Genomic DNA, 15479 nt, shown 5'->3' with positions numbered 1-15479 from the left:
CTTCAGCCTTCGGAGCAGAAACTCAGCTTTACACGAGCTTCACGTCTGAAAACTTTCAATACAATCGTACAAACTCTGGGGCGAGTAAACAAAGGCAGATTTCATGGAAGTCTGATGGTGTGTTTACAAAGTGACGCTGTAAGCGAGTCCGCAGCTCGCCTCCTCCATCCGCCTCAGCTTTGTTTAATCCACCCGTATTCCGCTAAAAAATCCCGCCTTCTGCGCGTGCCACGTCACGAGCGAAAAGCCACACTCTAATTGTAGGACTGAGCGCGAGCAAGAAGCAACAACGAATCAGCGCGCTCCATGACGACACGTCACTGCTCGGAGGGGGCGGGAGATGCCTGGATACGGGTGCTGAAAAAAGACACCAACCAAGGCGCTCGAGAGTCCATTGAAGCCTGCAGGAAGTGTGTTGAACAGGGCTGAGGAGAAAAAAGACGTCGTCGTCGCTCGAGCGCTTTCACTGAAGAGGGATAAAAATATGGCGAGAGAATGAGTTTATAATTAATTCGCGCAGATTAGCAAAGAACAGACGTCCTGATCGCTTCGCGTGCTATCGGGTAAGTCTGAGTTTTATTTATTATTTTATATAAAACAATGGTTTCCAGGCGGTGAGATAACGGCGCTCTCACACACACCCGCCGCGGAGCTTTGTGTTGATTCAAAGCTAACTAGCTAGTTAGCGACGGTTAGCCTGGTTAGCCTGGGGATTTACCTCACACTCAACTGAGGCCCAGAAAAACGGCCTTACATTTTATCTGCAATACACCAAACGTTATTATTATTATTTTTATGCTTAACTTGCAATATTTTAACTGCCACTGTCCATTTTTGCCTTTCGACACCGCGGAGGTGTTAGCATGCTAATTATGTTAGCTCGAGTTAGCTGGTTAGCGCTAAGCTAACTACACCCACAAAGCCAGCTGGCTAGCAGGGCGCGGGTCCGATATAAAAATACACACGTACCGCATTTACCGCGTAAACTATAAAATGATAAAGTACGATATAAACATTACAGTGTAAAAACTAATGTTTTATATTTTCTCGACTTGATCCGGCTAAGCTAATTTAGCCGAGACAGCTAATGTTTTTTTTTTCCGTGTGCATAAAGGAATCCGCGGGAAAATAAAAACTCGTCTATGTGATTAGAATTAATTTTAAGCTTGAATAACGAAAACACACCGACGTTATTCCTGCACGGAATAATTAAAACAAGTTTTCCAAACAATTTTGGGCGCATCTCGGCCTTTTACCGCTACCTAATTCGTTCACGGGGAAAAATGGAGGGGAAAAATACGACGGGTTCCGTCCCAATCCTCCCGCTACAGGACTAAGTAGGGTGTGAGATAGTGCGGTGTCAGTAGCGCGGAGCAGCACGCAGACAGCAGGTAGTGCACTAGTCTAACACACAGATGAGTGAGTGTACGCGGATTGGGACACAGCCCGCGGCCCGCTGCGCTTTATATCCCATACAAACGATTATATTTGTGTAAATGTGCAGATGTGACAGACGAAGGTGACCTGAGCGCGAGCGCTTTATCTCTCTGCTTGGTGTCTTTAGTGTTTGTAATGATCACTTTCTTTATTTCAGTAAGTTCACTTGTTCTCAGTGTGTGTGTCGGTGGCCAAAGTGCCATCATCTGTGACTGAGATCAGTACCACGACAAAAGTGGGACATTTATCATGTTTTAGTCATCACACTGACTGTATTGTGTCATTTTCCAGCTGTTTTTGTCTTTATTCATTCTGGGATCCACATCACATTTAAGAGCTCGAATTCTTTTCTGATTTATTTCCAGTTCTTTTCCTACAGATGTAACAGCACTGATTCATAACGTTTTGTTTGGGCTTTTTACATTAATTGTAAGTTACATTAAAGAACACTAAGTGTCAGAGTATTGCGTCGCCATGCACCATGTTACACTCTTTGTTTCTATAAGGATGCTCATTTACACCTTACTTAAAAAGACTGACTAGTTTTTATAAAACTGTGTTTATAAAGCGAGCTGTTTTAGTTAATACACGTGGCTGTGCAGATGTTGTACTGACCAGAAGAGAAAGTACATCACACACCTTACGTTGCTATTAGCATGTGAACCTTAAGTGTGTAAATTCCGCTCTAATCTCGTGCCAATGAGTTTGTTTATTAGAGCCGTGATATGGTGAATGGAGCTACAATTTGTTCTCCGTCGCTCTAGGTGTGAGTTCTCTCTCGCGCTCTCTCTCTCTCACGCGCTCTCTCTCTGTATGTGCATGGATCTACTTCAGCGTTCAGGTAATTTGGTTTAATTGCAATAACAGAACCCACTGGACAGAACATCCTCTTGAACCTTACTGTAGTGTGTTGTCACCTGTAGAGGTGCGACTGTGTGCCTGAGAGCCGGACCGTGGTGTGTGTTCACTCTGTTACTGGAACAGACTCACCAGTGTCTCCTCCTGTCACAGTACACGAGCAGCAGTTCATGGGGAAATAAGAGTGCGCCAACTACAACTGGGGAAAATTTGGAGTTTAAAAACAGACGTTATAAATACATAGCATTACATCACAAATTGTGCAGGAATTATAACGTAAGAGAGAGCATTCTTTGGGTTCTTGTTAACAAACACTTTATTAAATCCAGATTTTATTATATCCCCTTTTTAGTGATGTGGAAATATTGGACTTCTGATTACATTCTGCTTTGCAGTGTGAAACATAACTTGCATGAAATTAAACAGAAAATAACCAAACGAATTATTATGAAGTAATAAATAAATATATATCCGTTATATTTGGATTGTAGTGTTTTTAGCAACTGATTCTGCAAAATGTTTTTTTTAATGATTTAAACAGATATATGGAATCTAATGAGATTGGTTTAATAATTTTTCACATTATTTTTATATTGTATTTTAAAGGTCATATAGTCATAAACAGTGTGGACATATGATGTGAAAGTTGTTTTTTTTTCCTATTATAAGTTAATTACCTTGTATGAGTAAGTTCCTCATGTGATGCTACACATTTGTGGCCAATAACTCATTAAACACGCTGCAATATTCACTGCACAATATTCTCTTCACAGATGTTTCACAATACGGTCACTGCAGCATAAGGACAGACTTAAGGACCTCCTTTTCAGGTACACTGACCAATCCGCAATAAGACGCAAGCCACAGTGTGGGTTTACCTTATACATACATGTAAATGTACTGAAATGTAAAGTTTTAGTTTATATGACAATTAAAATATTGGCATGCGATAAGTTGCTTGTATCAGAAAATTCACTGCTGTTTGAATTTATTACAACCATCCAGTGACTTTAGAAATAAAATACACACACTCTTTCCCTCCCAGTTCCCACTACACAGGATGGTATAAATGTAACATGATCGTTTTGCTACTCTGGACCCATCTGGTGTGTGTGTGTGTGTCTTTTAACACACTTGATGGAGCAAAAGAATCCAGATGGACATGTAAAAAACACAAAATGTGTGGCATTACAATAACACACTGTGTACATGATGACTCTTGGATCATCTGCTGAAATACTTTGGTTCAGAACTTTTTCTTAAATACTTATCTAACGTTTGTAATGTCGAGCAGCTGCAGTGCACATCAGTGATCAACATAAGTGCATTTGCAAGGACCTGAAAGTGGTGAATGAAAGAGAGAAAAATCCTGTTTCCTTCAGTGCGTTCATGTGATATCAGACTCACAGATATCAGACTCACAGATATCAGACTCACAGATATCAGACTCACAGTAAACATAAAGTTGCATTTACGATAAACCACGTGTGCAATTCCAGCATTATGGATGTTACATTTGAACTCATAATGACGGATGAAATGTCCCAGGAAAATAAACATCTTGCAATAGGTAATGCATATTCACAGAGCACCTTTTCTGTGAAGTCGACAGGCAAATTACAGTTTTGAAACGATTTTAAAGAAGGCTGGCAAAATTATTATACTTGTATATACTATAATATTCTATGCTGTCTATAGTATTTTCTGTACTGTACTATTAATATACCTTAACATTAGTTTTCCACCGACAGAATGTTACAGGAAAATGTTTGAAAAACTGAAAAAATCCTGTTAAAAAACCCTAATGAAGACCGCTTTATATAAAAGAAGCAAGTACAGAACAACTGTGGCAAGCTTTAAGATATCTTACTGTAATTAGCATTATTGGTATAATTATCATGCTATTACTGTCCTCAGAACAGACTACTTGATATGAGAAATTAATAGCCCACAACTAGATTTCAGTTGTGTTTAGTAATATTTCCCCTGATTGTGTTTACTTTATTTACTATGACTATTATCTCAGTAGTAATTTTGAGATAATAAAAAGTTATTTTATCTTTGACTGCAGCTGTCAAAGCCTGAGCTTTATTGTCAAGTAGCATTAGCGAATCAGCAGGTGTCTGATCCATGCCTAACCCAATCGGGTTCCTGTACAGTTTCAGGTTGCCACCAGAACACCCGTTATGTGATTCACATGCTTTTGATTTTAGAATTTTTTTTGTTAATAATATCACATCTGTAACACAAAGTTGAAGTCTTTTAACAAGTTATGTTTTTAATTTACATTTATTACATTGCACAGAAATGTTGGACGTTTTTTTGAATCGGCATTATTTGTGTAGCTTAAACTTATCATCATAACTTATTAACGTTACGGATGAGACTTGGCCACGGAACTCACGGATATGTTTAATAAAAGGCTTATACATTTTTTAGAGCTGTGCTGTTAAAACAAGCTACAAAATGCTCAGTCATGTCTTTGTTAATCAAGAAATTGTCATTTGTCTAAACCTTGAGTCGATCAACCCTCCTTAAAACTGTTATACAGCCATTTTAAAAACGCCCCTTTTGTACTGACGCACACTTTCTTTGTCCTATTAAAAAATCACGTGTGTATATATATATGCATGTGATAAAGTGGTTAATTCTAATAAAATTTAGACCAAAGTGAATATTGTAAGTACAGGTCCAAATTGTAGCCCAGACTTCCAGAAGAGGAGGAATGTGGAATCTGATCCAGTGTACAACAGACACTGGCAGGCAGTGGACCAGAGTGGGTGTCAAGTGTCTCTGTACTTTCTAACGACTATCAGACTCTGAATCTACACACTAGGACAGACCGAGCCTTAACATTTAGTAGGAATATAAAAAAACTACTCCGACCATTCACTTTTAATGTATCCTTGTACAAGTTCGTGAAGGACTTCCATCAAAAGCTCCAAACTAGAATCAGTTTCATTCAGTGATCAGCCATCGCTGTCATTTTTAACTAGCTTGTTATGCTGTGTTATAGATGTAAGTACGTTAATCGTTCATATCATTTGCATGCCATTTTTTTATTATTCACCTGATCTTCTCCAGCTTGACTAAATAATTGCAAAAATAAATTTCAAATTGGCAGATGAATAGCACATTAACTTCATCACGTGATTAACATCATTTGCACATGCACAACATTTTGCCTTTTCCAAAAAGTTATCAGCAAGTTTTTTTTGTTTTTGTTTTTATTTATTTATTATAATCTTTTTTTTTTTTTTTAATGTGCTTTCTTCATATTTTAAGGTGTTCCTTAGAATTTTTTTATGTCCCTTTTTTCTTTTGTGTCTTCGTAGTCTCCCCCATCTGGTGCCCTGCATCTGTCCAGACGCTCTCTGAACCGCCGGGATCCGAGTGGATTTGAAAGGCTGACTGGAGCGAAAAATCTGCCTCCCAGGTAAAATGGCTGATACCACAGAAGCAGAGAGCTGAGCATCACACATTGCCCCCCCTTTCTTCTATGTTCGAGGATCATTTTATGTGGACATTTTCCCCTTCCATTTCAAATTTCTCATCATGGCTATGCATGATATGAATCGTGCCAAGGGTTTTCCTTGCAAAGAATGCGACATGATATGCCCAAGTACACCTAGCCTTCTGGAGCATATGAAAGCCCACTATCACCAAGAAGCAATTGGCAGATTTGAATGTGAACAGTGTGGACGAATTTTCAAGCATGCCAGTAGCTTGGCGTCGCACAAAAAGTCCCACGAGCTGGGTTCATTCCAGTGCCCAGTGTGTACCAGAACACTACCCAATGCAATAGCCCTGAAGAACCACCTTCGCATTCACACTCTGTCTCCTAGTGCACAAGCTGAAGAGGAGAATGAGGATGGTGTTGATGAAGATAGGGATTATGGCTTAGCACAAGATCTTTCTGACACAGGTTACCGGGGCCACCTGAACAGCAGCAGCAGCAGCATGATGGCGGGCCACGACCACGACAAGCAGAAGTCTCCAGGGTCCGAAGATGCTTGGGACAGACCGTTCAAGTGTGACCAGTGTGACAGGACGTACAGGCACCACGGCAGCTTGGTCAACCACAAAAAGTCCCATCAGGAAGGCACTTACAAGTGTACTGTCTGTTACAAGCAGTTCAACAATCTGGCAGCACTCGGGGCCCATGAGCGCACCCATTCCAAGTTCAAACCTCCTGGGATGTCCATGGGAAGCCTTGTGCCTGAGGTGTCGTCTGAACATCGCCCACCTGCCCCCCAATCCGATGAAATGGCAGCCTGCTTTTGCCACCTCTGCCAGGTTTCTTTACCCAGTAAGAGTGACTTTCAGGAGCACATCCTGTTGCATAATGCTGCATCATCGTCTTTGGGGCTGACACGTAGTTTTCCAGGGATAGTCACACACAATCTCAGCACTGTTCGTTCCCCAACAGTCAATCCGTACACCCCAGCTCTTGGCGACCCTCTTCCACTTCCCCCTTTACCTGACAAACGTTATGATCAAATGCTAGGTCCTCCTGTCAACAATCCCATTTATACGTGTGCATACTGTGGGTCTGGACATTCCGATGTGGAAAGTCTCAAATTGCACTACTTAACCCATGAGTCTCACCCCCCACCACATGCTCAAGTAGGAGCCTCAATCCTGAATTCAGATGGCCTGGGCTCCAACTCCCAGCCATCTGTATCCTCTCCTAGTGGGGAATCCAGATCCCAGCAGCAGTCCTCAACAGTTGATGACGCAGACCGCAGGTTCAAGTGTCAGGAGTGCGGAAAGAGCTATCGGCATGCAGGGAGTCTTGTTAATCACAAACGCTGTCATCAAACAGGGCAGTACCAGTGCACCATTTGCTGTAAGGAGTATCCTCACCTTGCAGCACTTCACAGCCACCTCCGCAGTCACAAGTCCCGCCCAAACTCTCAGGGAATGAACTCAGAAGGTGACTGGCTCTCTTCCGAGCCCATGACGGGTCTAGATTCCCAACAAGGCTTTGTGCATTCTCAGGATCATGAGAATGGCACGACGACTCCCATCTCACTTTCTGGTAATCTCAGTGATGCTGCCCATTTTGTACCAGATGGTGGCCATAGCAGTGGACTTGACTCACTGGAGTTCCATGACCGCTTTGATGGTTCGCTGGCTCAGAGCAACTCTGGCCATCCACAGAACAGTCGCCAATCAGACCGGAACATGTGTGCTGAACAAGGCAGTATGTCTAATGGCTACATGGGAAACATGGGCTTTCACAGTTCAAGTGGTACTTCTTTACCAGCAAGCAGTTCTAGCCACAAACAAGGCAACCGGCAGCGACGTGGACATGAGCAGTATGGAGGAAGCCAGTCTAAGAGAATCGAAGACAAAGAAGACGATGCCGAAGTCTACCAGTGCACAGTCTGTGGGAACCATTATGCAAGTCTTCGGGCACTTCGTAGCCACTTGCGCAGCCATGGCATGAACCAAGGTGCCGGACCTTCCTCCTCCCTTTCACCTGTAGGTGAGCAAGAGTGGAGGAGGCGGCAAGAGGGTAGTCAAGCCAGTCTACTGGTTTGTAGTATATGTGGCCAGACTTTCAGTAAAAAACACGACCTTCTTAATCACCAGTTGGTCCACGGACCTCCTCGACCGGGTGGCTCTGGACAGGGCTTGGGGGGCGGCAGCTCTAGTGCTAATGGCAAAATGGATGGAAGGAACCACATTTGCGTTGACTGTGGCATGTTCTTTGCAGATCGCCATCACCTGATCACTCACCTGTGCCCAGGCAAGGGGAGAGGCGGAGTGCTGAGCAAAGACTTGAACGGAGCTAAAGGGATGAGTGGTGGTGCTGGGACCAGTAGCAGTGCTGTGGGCCACCGGCAAATGTCTGGCTCGGACGATCGGCCACATAGGTGCGACCAATGTGGGAGAGGTTACAGGCATCCATGTTCCCTTCTGAACCACAAGAAATCACACAAGACTGGGGTCTTCCGCTGCCTAGTCTGCCAAAAACGCTACTACAACCTGCTGGCCCTCAAGAACCACCAGAGGACTCATTTTGACTTAAAGAGGTTAGCCAGCATTGCATGTGCCCTATTATACTCTAACTGTGTAGTTCTCTTTGCATACTTTGACTGTGTATGTATTGAGTTCCCCACTCCTGATTATCCAAGTCATCACTGAAAAAAAATTACAATTTGAATCCAATTGTGAATATTAAAGAAATGTGTACAACCCATTCTATTAAAAAAGATGAGGGCAACACTCACTCGCTCTCTTTCTCCTTCTCACACCCATGCGCACACATGCACACAGACACACACACACTATGTATTGCACTACATCTGTCCCATTTGAACTTTTGTGTAGTCATTTCTGTATTTGTAAAATATCCATGCTGTGTGCTGCATTGCTTTTGTTGTTATTTTCTACTGTTTTGACATGGCTCTCCTCTCACCAATTGTGCTTTTGTTTTTTCCTTTCTCTGTGTTGCAGGCACAAGTGTGAGGAGTGTGGCAAAGCCTTCAAGATCCAAAAGCAATTGATCAACCATCTTCGTCTGCACGAAGAGCACCGAGCCAAAACAGGTGGACAAGATCAGCGCATCCGAAGCATGAATCAACACAACGGGTCACGTTACGAGGGAGGGCCTTCACAGATGCAGCAAATGAGAATGGGGGACCCCAAAATGCAGAACCCTTCCCAGATGATGCCCAATTATGGCCAGCCACAAGGTTTTAAGAAGCCATATGCCGGGGCAAGGGCCCAGCAAGTGGACGATGGAAGTGGACGTCGCCCTTTTGCCTGTGATCAGTGTGGCCGCACCTACCGTCACGCTGGCAGTCTGGCTAATCACAAGAATCTACACAAAATTGGAGAGTACCATTGCAATGTTTGCAACTCCACCTACCCCAACCGCCTGGCTATGAAGAACCATTTGCGCATGCATTTTGCTCTCAAGAAGTACAGTTGCCAAGACTGTGGACGTGGGTTTAGGAACCAGAGGCAGCTTGAAACTCACACTACTAACCAACTTTGCAAAGACCTTCCCGGTCCGAGTGTGCAGCCCACAATGGCTCCTCCTCCCCCAAGTTACGAGTGCAATGGATGCTCTGAATGTTTTCGATCTTCTTCCGACCTTGCATCGCATAACTGCAGTGCCCAGCTTCCTTCCTCTTCAGCCTCCCTCAACAGCTCTGGTTTGACCATGGACTCCGGAGACCTGGGATCTCCAGAACGTGAGGAGCGACCTTTCTCTTGCGACCTCTGTGGCTGCTCATACAAGCATGCCAGCAGCCTTCTGAACCACAAGAACACACACAAGACAGGCAACTTCAGCTGCTCCTACTGTGACAAGCCCTACACCAACTATATGGCACTGCGCAACCACATGCGCATCCACACACAGAAGAAAAGGCACATCTGCTCCACCTGTGGGAAAGCCTTCCGACTGGCCCGTTTCCTGCGCAACCATCAGAGGGTCCATGAGGAAGGACACGCTCGATTCGGATGCCCCACCTGCGGGAAGAGCTTCCAGGGGCGCTCTGGGCTCGCCAGGCACCGCTGCGGGGACAACCAGGTAGGCAACGAGTACAGGAGGAAGGACACTTCAAGCACTTCGAGAGAAGGGGCAGAAGAGTGCCGGTTCACGTGAGTTTTTACGTCTAGTTGTTCGTTGATTTCTGAAGTGAACTTAGTAAAGATCACACGGGTCTCTACGTGTCTATTACAGGTATATGATCTCCAATCCGGCTTCCTCGGGACCATTCGCGTGCCGGAATTCGGATTTTTCTGAAGTTTGGACAGTATGATTAGTGGAGACCAGATAAGTTACCCCACCACCCCTTTACTTTCAGTTAGCTTTATGGCTGCCATAATTTTAAACTGTATACTGAATAGTTAGATGTTTTTGTCTTACTGATTATTCTTATTGCTGTTTATATTGATATTATTTCAAAGCAGTGTTTGCACTGTTCTTTCTCAAGTGAGTAGCTCGTTAACTGTGGGAGCTAAACAATCTGTGTCTCCCGAGACATGAATAAATAAAATAAAATGAAATGTGGTGGTCCCTATCAGCCTCTCGGTGACTCGCAGACCCAGTCATGGGACTTTTCATGTGTATAAAACAGCTCTATTTCCTTTTGCCAGTCTGCATCACCAATACACCCACTAACTCATGTTATACCAACATAATGCTTTAAAAAAAATTCAATTCTCTGTGCAGGTCGTCATGATCATGTTTGTGTTCTGGCTACATAAGGAATTTGTATTGACTGTTTAATTGAAATTGTTAAAGGACTACCTTGTAAACAAAACTAAACAAATCACAAAATCCATGTCGGGGCATTTTTAAAGTTTTTGGCAGCTGGATTAAAGATCATATACCTGTACACATGCACAAGTCAGCTTAGCAATGTCAGGTTATTTCACATAAAGATTCATCTAGGTTAATAATAAAATATGCTTTTATAGTTCAGAGTTGGAGATTTATGCTTTTCTTTTCTTTTCTCCACAGATGTGAGCAGTGCGGCCGTTCATACCGTCACGCCAGCTCTCTGCTGAACCACAAAAACACACACACCATTGGGATCTATCACTGCGCCGTGTGCCTCAAGACCTACCCCAACCTGCTTGCTCTGAAAAATCACCGTCGAATCCATTCGGAGTTGCGCCGGCACCGCTGTGCAGAATGTGGCAAGGCGTTCCGTGTCTTCTCTCACCTTCAGAACCATCGCCGGCTTCACCAGAAGGATCGCGAGTTCACATGCACGCAGTGCCAGTGCACATTTCCAAGTCAGACCAGCTTCCGTTTGCACCTACAGATGCAACATGGACGAGTCCAGAAATCCTCACACTACGTCCACCAGCAGACTCCGCAAGGTTCCTCTGGCAGCAGTTCTGACCTTGGGTGGAGTTCTGGGCTTGACCTGACCCTGATGCAGGCCTGTCACCAGAATCCACCACAGCGCAGCTGCAACGATGCAAGTCGCAAGTCACACGTTTGTGATCAGTGCGGACGTGGCTACCGCCATGCTAGCTCCTTGCTCAACCACAAAAACAGTCACAAGTCTGGCACATACTACTGCAGCCCCTGTCAAAAAGAATTCTCCAACCTGATGGCATACAAAAACCACCGCCGCATACACACTGAGCCGAAGCGGTATCAGTGCTCTGACTGCGGAAAAGCATTCCGCGTGTCAACGCAGCTTGTGTGCCACCGTCGCATCCACACAAAGGAAAAACCTTTCTCATGCCAGCATTGTGACAAACGATTCTCCAGCAAGTCAAACCTGCGACATCACCAAAAAGTGCACTGGTCCCATAACAGCAGCGCCCCAATGGGCACATCAAATTTCCTGTCAATGCCAACTGGACCTTTTATATAATAAAATGCACCTGGGAGGAGGAACATCTTGGTGGAGAACAGTGACAATGTTTCTGGAGGTGCCAAAAAGTCATTTCTAGATACTGTGAGTGTGTGGGTTAATTTTCAGATGAGCAGGTTGTTTAGGTTTTAGGGCACTAAAACACACATTTCCATGCAGACATAAAAGAGCTCGGTTATTTATCACCTTTTTCCATCCTGAATACTTCAATTCACCTGATTTATTTTCATCAACCTGACGTGATCGCTTCAAGTCTTTACATAGGAATAGGCATGTGCTGATTGTGAGTGAGGTTTATTTTATTTCCCCCTGCAGATGAAAATGATATGTACGCAATATGCATTGTACACCAGTGACTTCACTGTTTGGGGTGTAAGGGACATTGTGTACATTTTATTTATTTATTTTCTTTTATTATAAATTGGATCAATCCTATTACAAATTGATAGATCATAGAAAAACTGGAACATAATATCTTCTTTGCACACACACATTAATCACAGGTCATCAACATATGCCTAACTGAGTGTAAAGAATTAGCTACGAAGCAAACGCAGGTAAAACGCCACGTTATAATCTAGAGCATCTTCACTGATCACACGTTATAGGTCAGATCTGTTTCTGATCACATCCTGATTTAAGTATTCATAAAGAAACAGTTTTGAAATTTTATTTATTAGTCACAAATTCATACTCTGAAAGGTCACCAATGGTTCTGTATTACATAATTGTTTTTTTTTTTTACTCACAATCGACTTCCTGGTAAAAACAAACACGTGTAAAATACACATTGTAAGATTGATGTATGTGTAGGTTTTAGATCTGACCACATTATAGGTCATATTTGAAAACTGACTGCAGTCGCCATGTTGTGTAGAACTCTCAAGGGTGTTTGTTTTCGGTTCTCCCTTCCGATGTTCGAATTTTTCTAACTTGTGTGTGACGACGAGCTTCAAACCTATTATTATTAATCATTACTATTAAATGTTACCACCATTCTGCAGACGACGGAAATGCGGTTTGCTTTCTGTTGCGCGTTGTAATTTTAAAGAACCCTTGTTTAAAAAAAAAAAAGAGAAAAATCAGCGCCTAATTAGCTAGTGTATAGAAAATGATAGGTTGTGCTTTTTTTTTTTTTTTTTTTTTTTTTTTTTTTTTTTTTTTTTGGAAAGAATTGTTAAAAAAAAAAAAAAAGAACTAAAAAAGGCAAAACTTGTATATTGATAGGCTTGTACTGGCATTTTGGTTTTACCTTGTATTGTATCGTACTTCTGACTGTATTATTTACAGGAACACTTTTTTATAAAACATCACTGTAGTATGCATTTTTATTTATATTAACCCCTATAATGCTAGTTTTTAGGAAATCTCCTTCCACACATTTTTTATTTTTATTTTTTTTATTTGCAGTATGCGACTGACTTGGAGTCGAGGGTGCCAGGACTCCTAAAGAGTTTTAGTTCTTGTATCAGTTCTTTCCTGGGATTTATGCTTTTAACACAATTGGGCTGTGTCTCAAATCACCCCAAATCCTTTGTACAATAGACGGGGAGCTGTAATAATGTGTGTTTCTCCCGATTGAGTGTCACTGTATCGTTGCTCCGTCCTTGTGACTTTTCCCCTAAAAAAATGGATGTGCCTCTGTTTTACACTTTTAAGGGATAATTTTTTGAGAACATTTACAATCACTTGGGCAATCTTCTTTTTTTTTTTTTATACCCCTTGTATTTATTGTTTGTTTGGTTGGTTTTCTTTTTATTTAATTGCATTTTGCATTTCATCCTTTATTACCAGGAAGCACTGGTATTACCAAGTCCATTATATAAAAGAGCACAGTTAAAATTGTGTGTATATATATAAATATATATAAATATAAGTTCCTATAACCTGGAATTAGGTGAGGAAGAAAAAAAAAGCTGAACTATATAACAAATGTAGGTGCATTGATTTGGTAAGGATTGACAAATAATAGATTTCCATTTTGTGTTAAACCTTTTTTTGTTTTTTTTTCTTTTCCCCTATTTTCATGCGTTATATATATGTACTGCTGACTATACACTTTTTTTAAAACTACATTTTGATAATTCATTTCCTAACAGAAAACTCGTTTGGATTATAACCTTAACGCTCTCAAGTAATTAAAATAAATAGCTGAAAACAAAACGATCGGCTCCGTCTGTGTGTGACAAAAGCTTCACTCCTGTTTATATAAAATAGATCACGTATAAGGTGCTTAATTGTGGCCCTTTTAGGTATGTGTGCGTGTGTTGAGTGCCTATAATGCTCATCAACAAGATGCTATACAATATGGAACAATAAAAATATATATATAAATAAAACACCCTGAGCCATTATCCATCTTTAACACGTTGGACTTTAGGCTCTACCCCAGGAGGAGCTGGATTAGGTCTTACTCCACCTTTGGTTCTGCACCCCTATTCTCCTGAGGCCCGTACGCTAATGTTGTGTACATTACAGGTTCTACTGACTTTCTCTTAATTCATAGCTGAGAACTATAAATTTAATCAGTGTTTTCAAGGAAGCAGTTTGGCAAAAGAATTAAACCTAACAGTCCTCATATAAGGTTGGTACAATAAATATATATATAGACAAAGAAGTTGTGAGAAAATGTTATGTCTTCATATGAGGACATTCGGGTCTCAAGAGGCTATAGTTCGCTACCACATATATAAATGCCAGAAACATAAATGTAGTTATTAGACACCCTTATCCAGAGTGACTTACAATTTATACAACTGAGGGTTAAGGGCCTTGCTCAGGGGCCCAGCAGGATCTTCCAATCAGTAGTCCAACACCTTAACCAACAGGCCACCACATCCCATAATTAAACATCTTTCTATTCTTTATATTGCCTATATGTGTAATATGGAGTGAAAGATGACCATTTCCTACACCATGGAGTGTATTTGTATTAATTTGGAAATCTAGTTTTTAACTATATACACTAGATATTAGAGCTGGACACAGCAGATTTACAGAATTCTTCATGAAGCTTTCTTCTTCTTGCCTCTAATAAAAACACTTACAGGAAACTCATCTGGTCTTGTTCAAAAACACAGCAGTATGTTAATACCGCAATGCTAAAACAATGTAAAGAATTCCGCCTAGTTGCAGTATATCTATAGAGTAAAGAGCCTTGTGCAACACCGGGCTTTAGTATGAATTGAGAAGTCAACATTATTGTAACGTTATTGTTCCAATGGTGTAGTTATATACATGTCATTATTATAGTGAGTCGTGTTTTATGCAAAATGGGGAAAAAAATCAGCAGCAGGTTTAAATGTAGCTAAAAATGTTAAGTACAAATTAAGAATACTGTGTTCTGTAATTATAAATTGTGAATAAAATTAAACAGACAAAAGTCTTTTATTATTAAAGTAAACCATTCAGTTTATCATCTTTCCATCAGCTCACAGTTTAGAATTTGTGCTCCTGTTATTTCCTAAAAAATTGCACCACACTGCAAAAAGCAATTCGACAAAGAACCTGGTTACAGTTTTGTTTTTCTTTTCTTCTAAATTTAGTAAGATTAGTTTCTTTTTTGCCCCCTTGTGGACATGTTCACAATGCACATGAGGATCCTATGATGGCACCCAAAAAAACAGCCCTGGGTGGCTGCAGAAGTATACATCAAGCCTTACTTCTTACTTAGTGATGGTCAGTTAGCTCCTTTTTAACTCCTCGTTATCTTAAGGTTACGTCCCTAAATCCTTCAAGTTGGCAGTTATTAGGCCACTCATTAAAGGTGAGGTCTCCGTTGTTTGAGAAATGCTTCAGAAAACTGAGTCGGGACGACAAACTAAACAA

At 41.6% G+C, this 15479-nt stretch overlaps 1 protein-coding gene across 5 annotated transcripts; it reads left to right on the top strand.

Moving 5' to 3' along the window:
* The first annotated feature begins 376 nt into the window (after nt 1–376).
* Nucleotides 377–13814, top strand: si:dkey-89b17.4 (zinc finger protein 646). Of its 5 annotated transcripts, none has more exons than XM_060897467.1 (6): nt 377–563; nt 3069–3125; nt 5631–8336; nt 8761–9844; nt 9998–10091; nt 10780–10919. In XM_060897467.1, exons 3-5 carry the CDS (start codon nt 5851–5853, stop codon nt 10058–10060), a joined length of 3633 nt encoding a protein of 1210 aa, XP_060753450.1. In that variant the 5' UTR covers nt 377–563; nt 3069–3125; nt 5631–5850; the 3' UTR covers nt 10061–10091; nt 10780–10919. The 5 variants fall into 5 exon arrangements, with proteins under 5 accessions (XP_060753450.1, XP_060753449.1, XP_060753448.1 ...); XM_060897466.1 differs by having other exon boundaries at nt 8761–9915; XM_060897465.1 differs by lacking the exon at nt 9998–10091 and having other exon boundaries at nt 378–563; nt 5631–5731; nt 6221–8336; nt 8761–9915; nt 10781–13814.
* The last annotated feature ends 1665 nt before the right edge of the window (nt 13815–15479 follow it).

Source organism: Tachysurus vachellii, chromosome 21, assembly GCF_030014155.1.
Source record: "Tachysurus vachellii isolate PV-2020 chromosome 21, HZAU_Pvac_v1, whole genome shotgun sequence".
Taxonomy (NCBI): Eukaryota; Metazoa; Chordata; class Actinopteri; order Siluriformes; family Bagridae; genus Tachysurus; species Tachysurus vachellii.
This window is presented reverse-complemented; position numbering and strand designations above follow the sequence as displayed.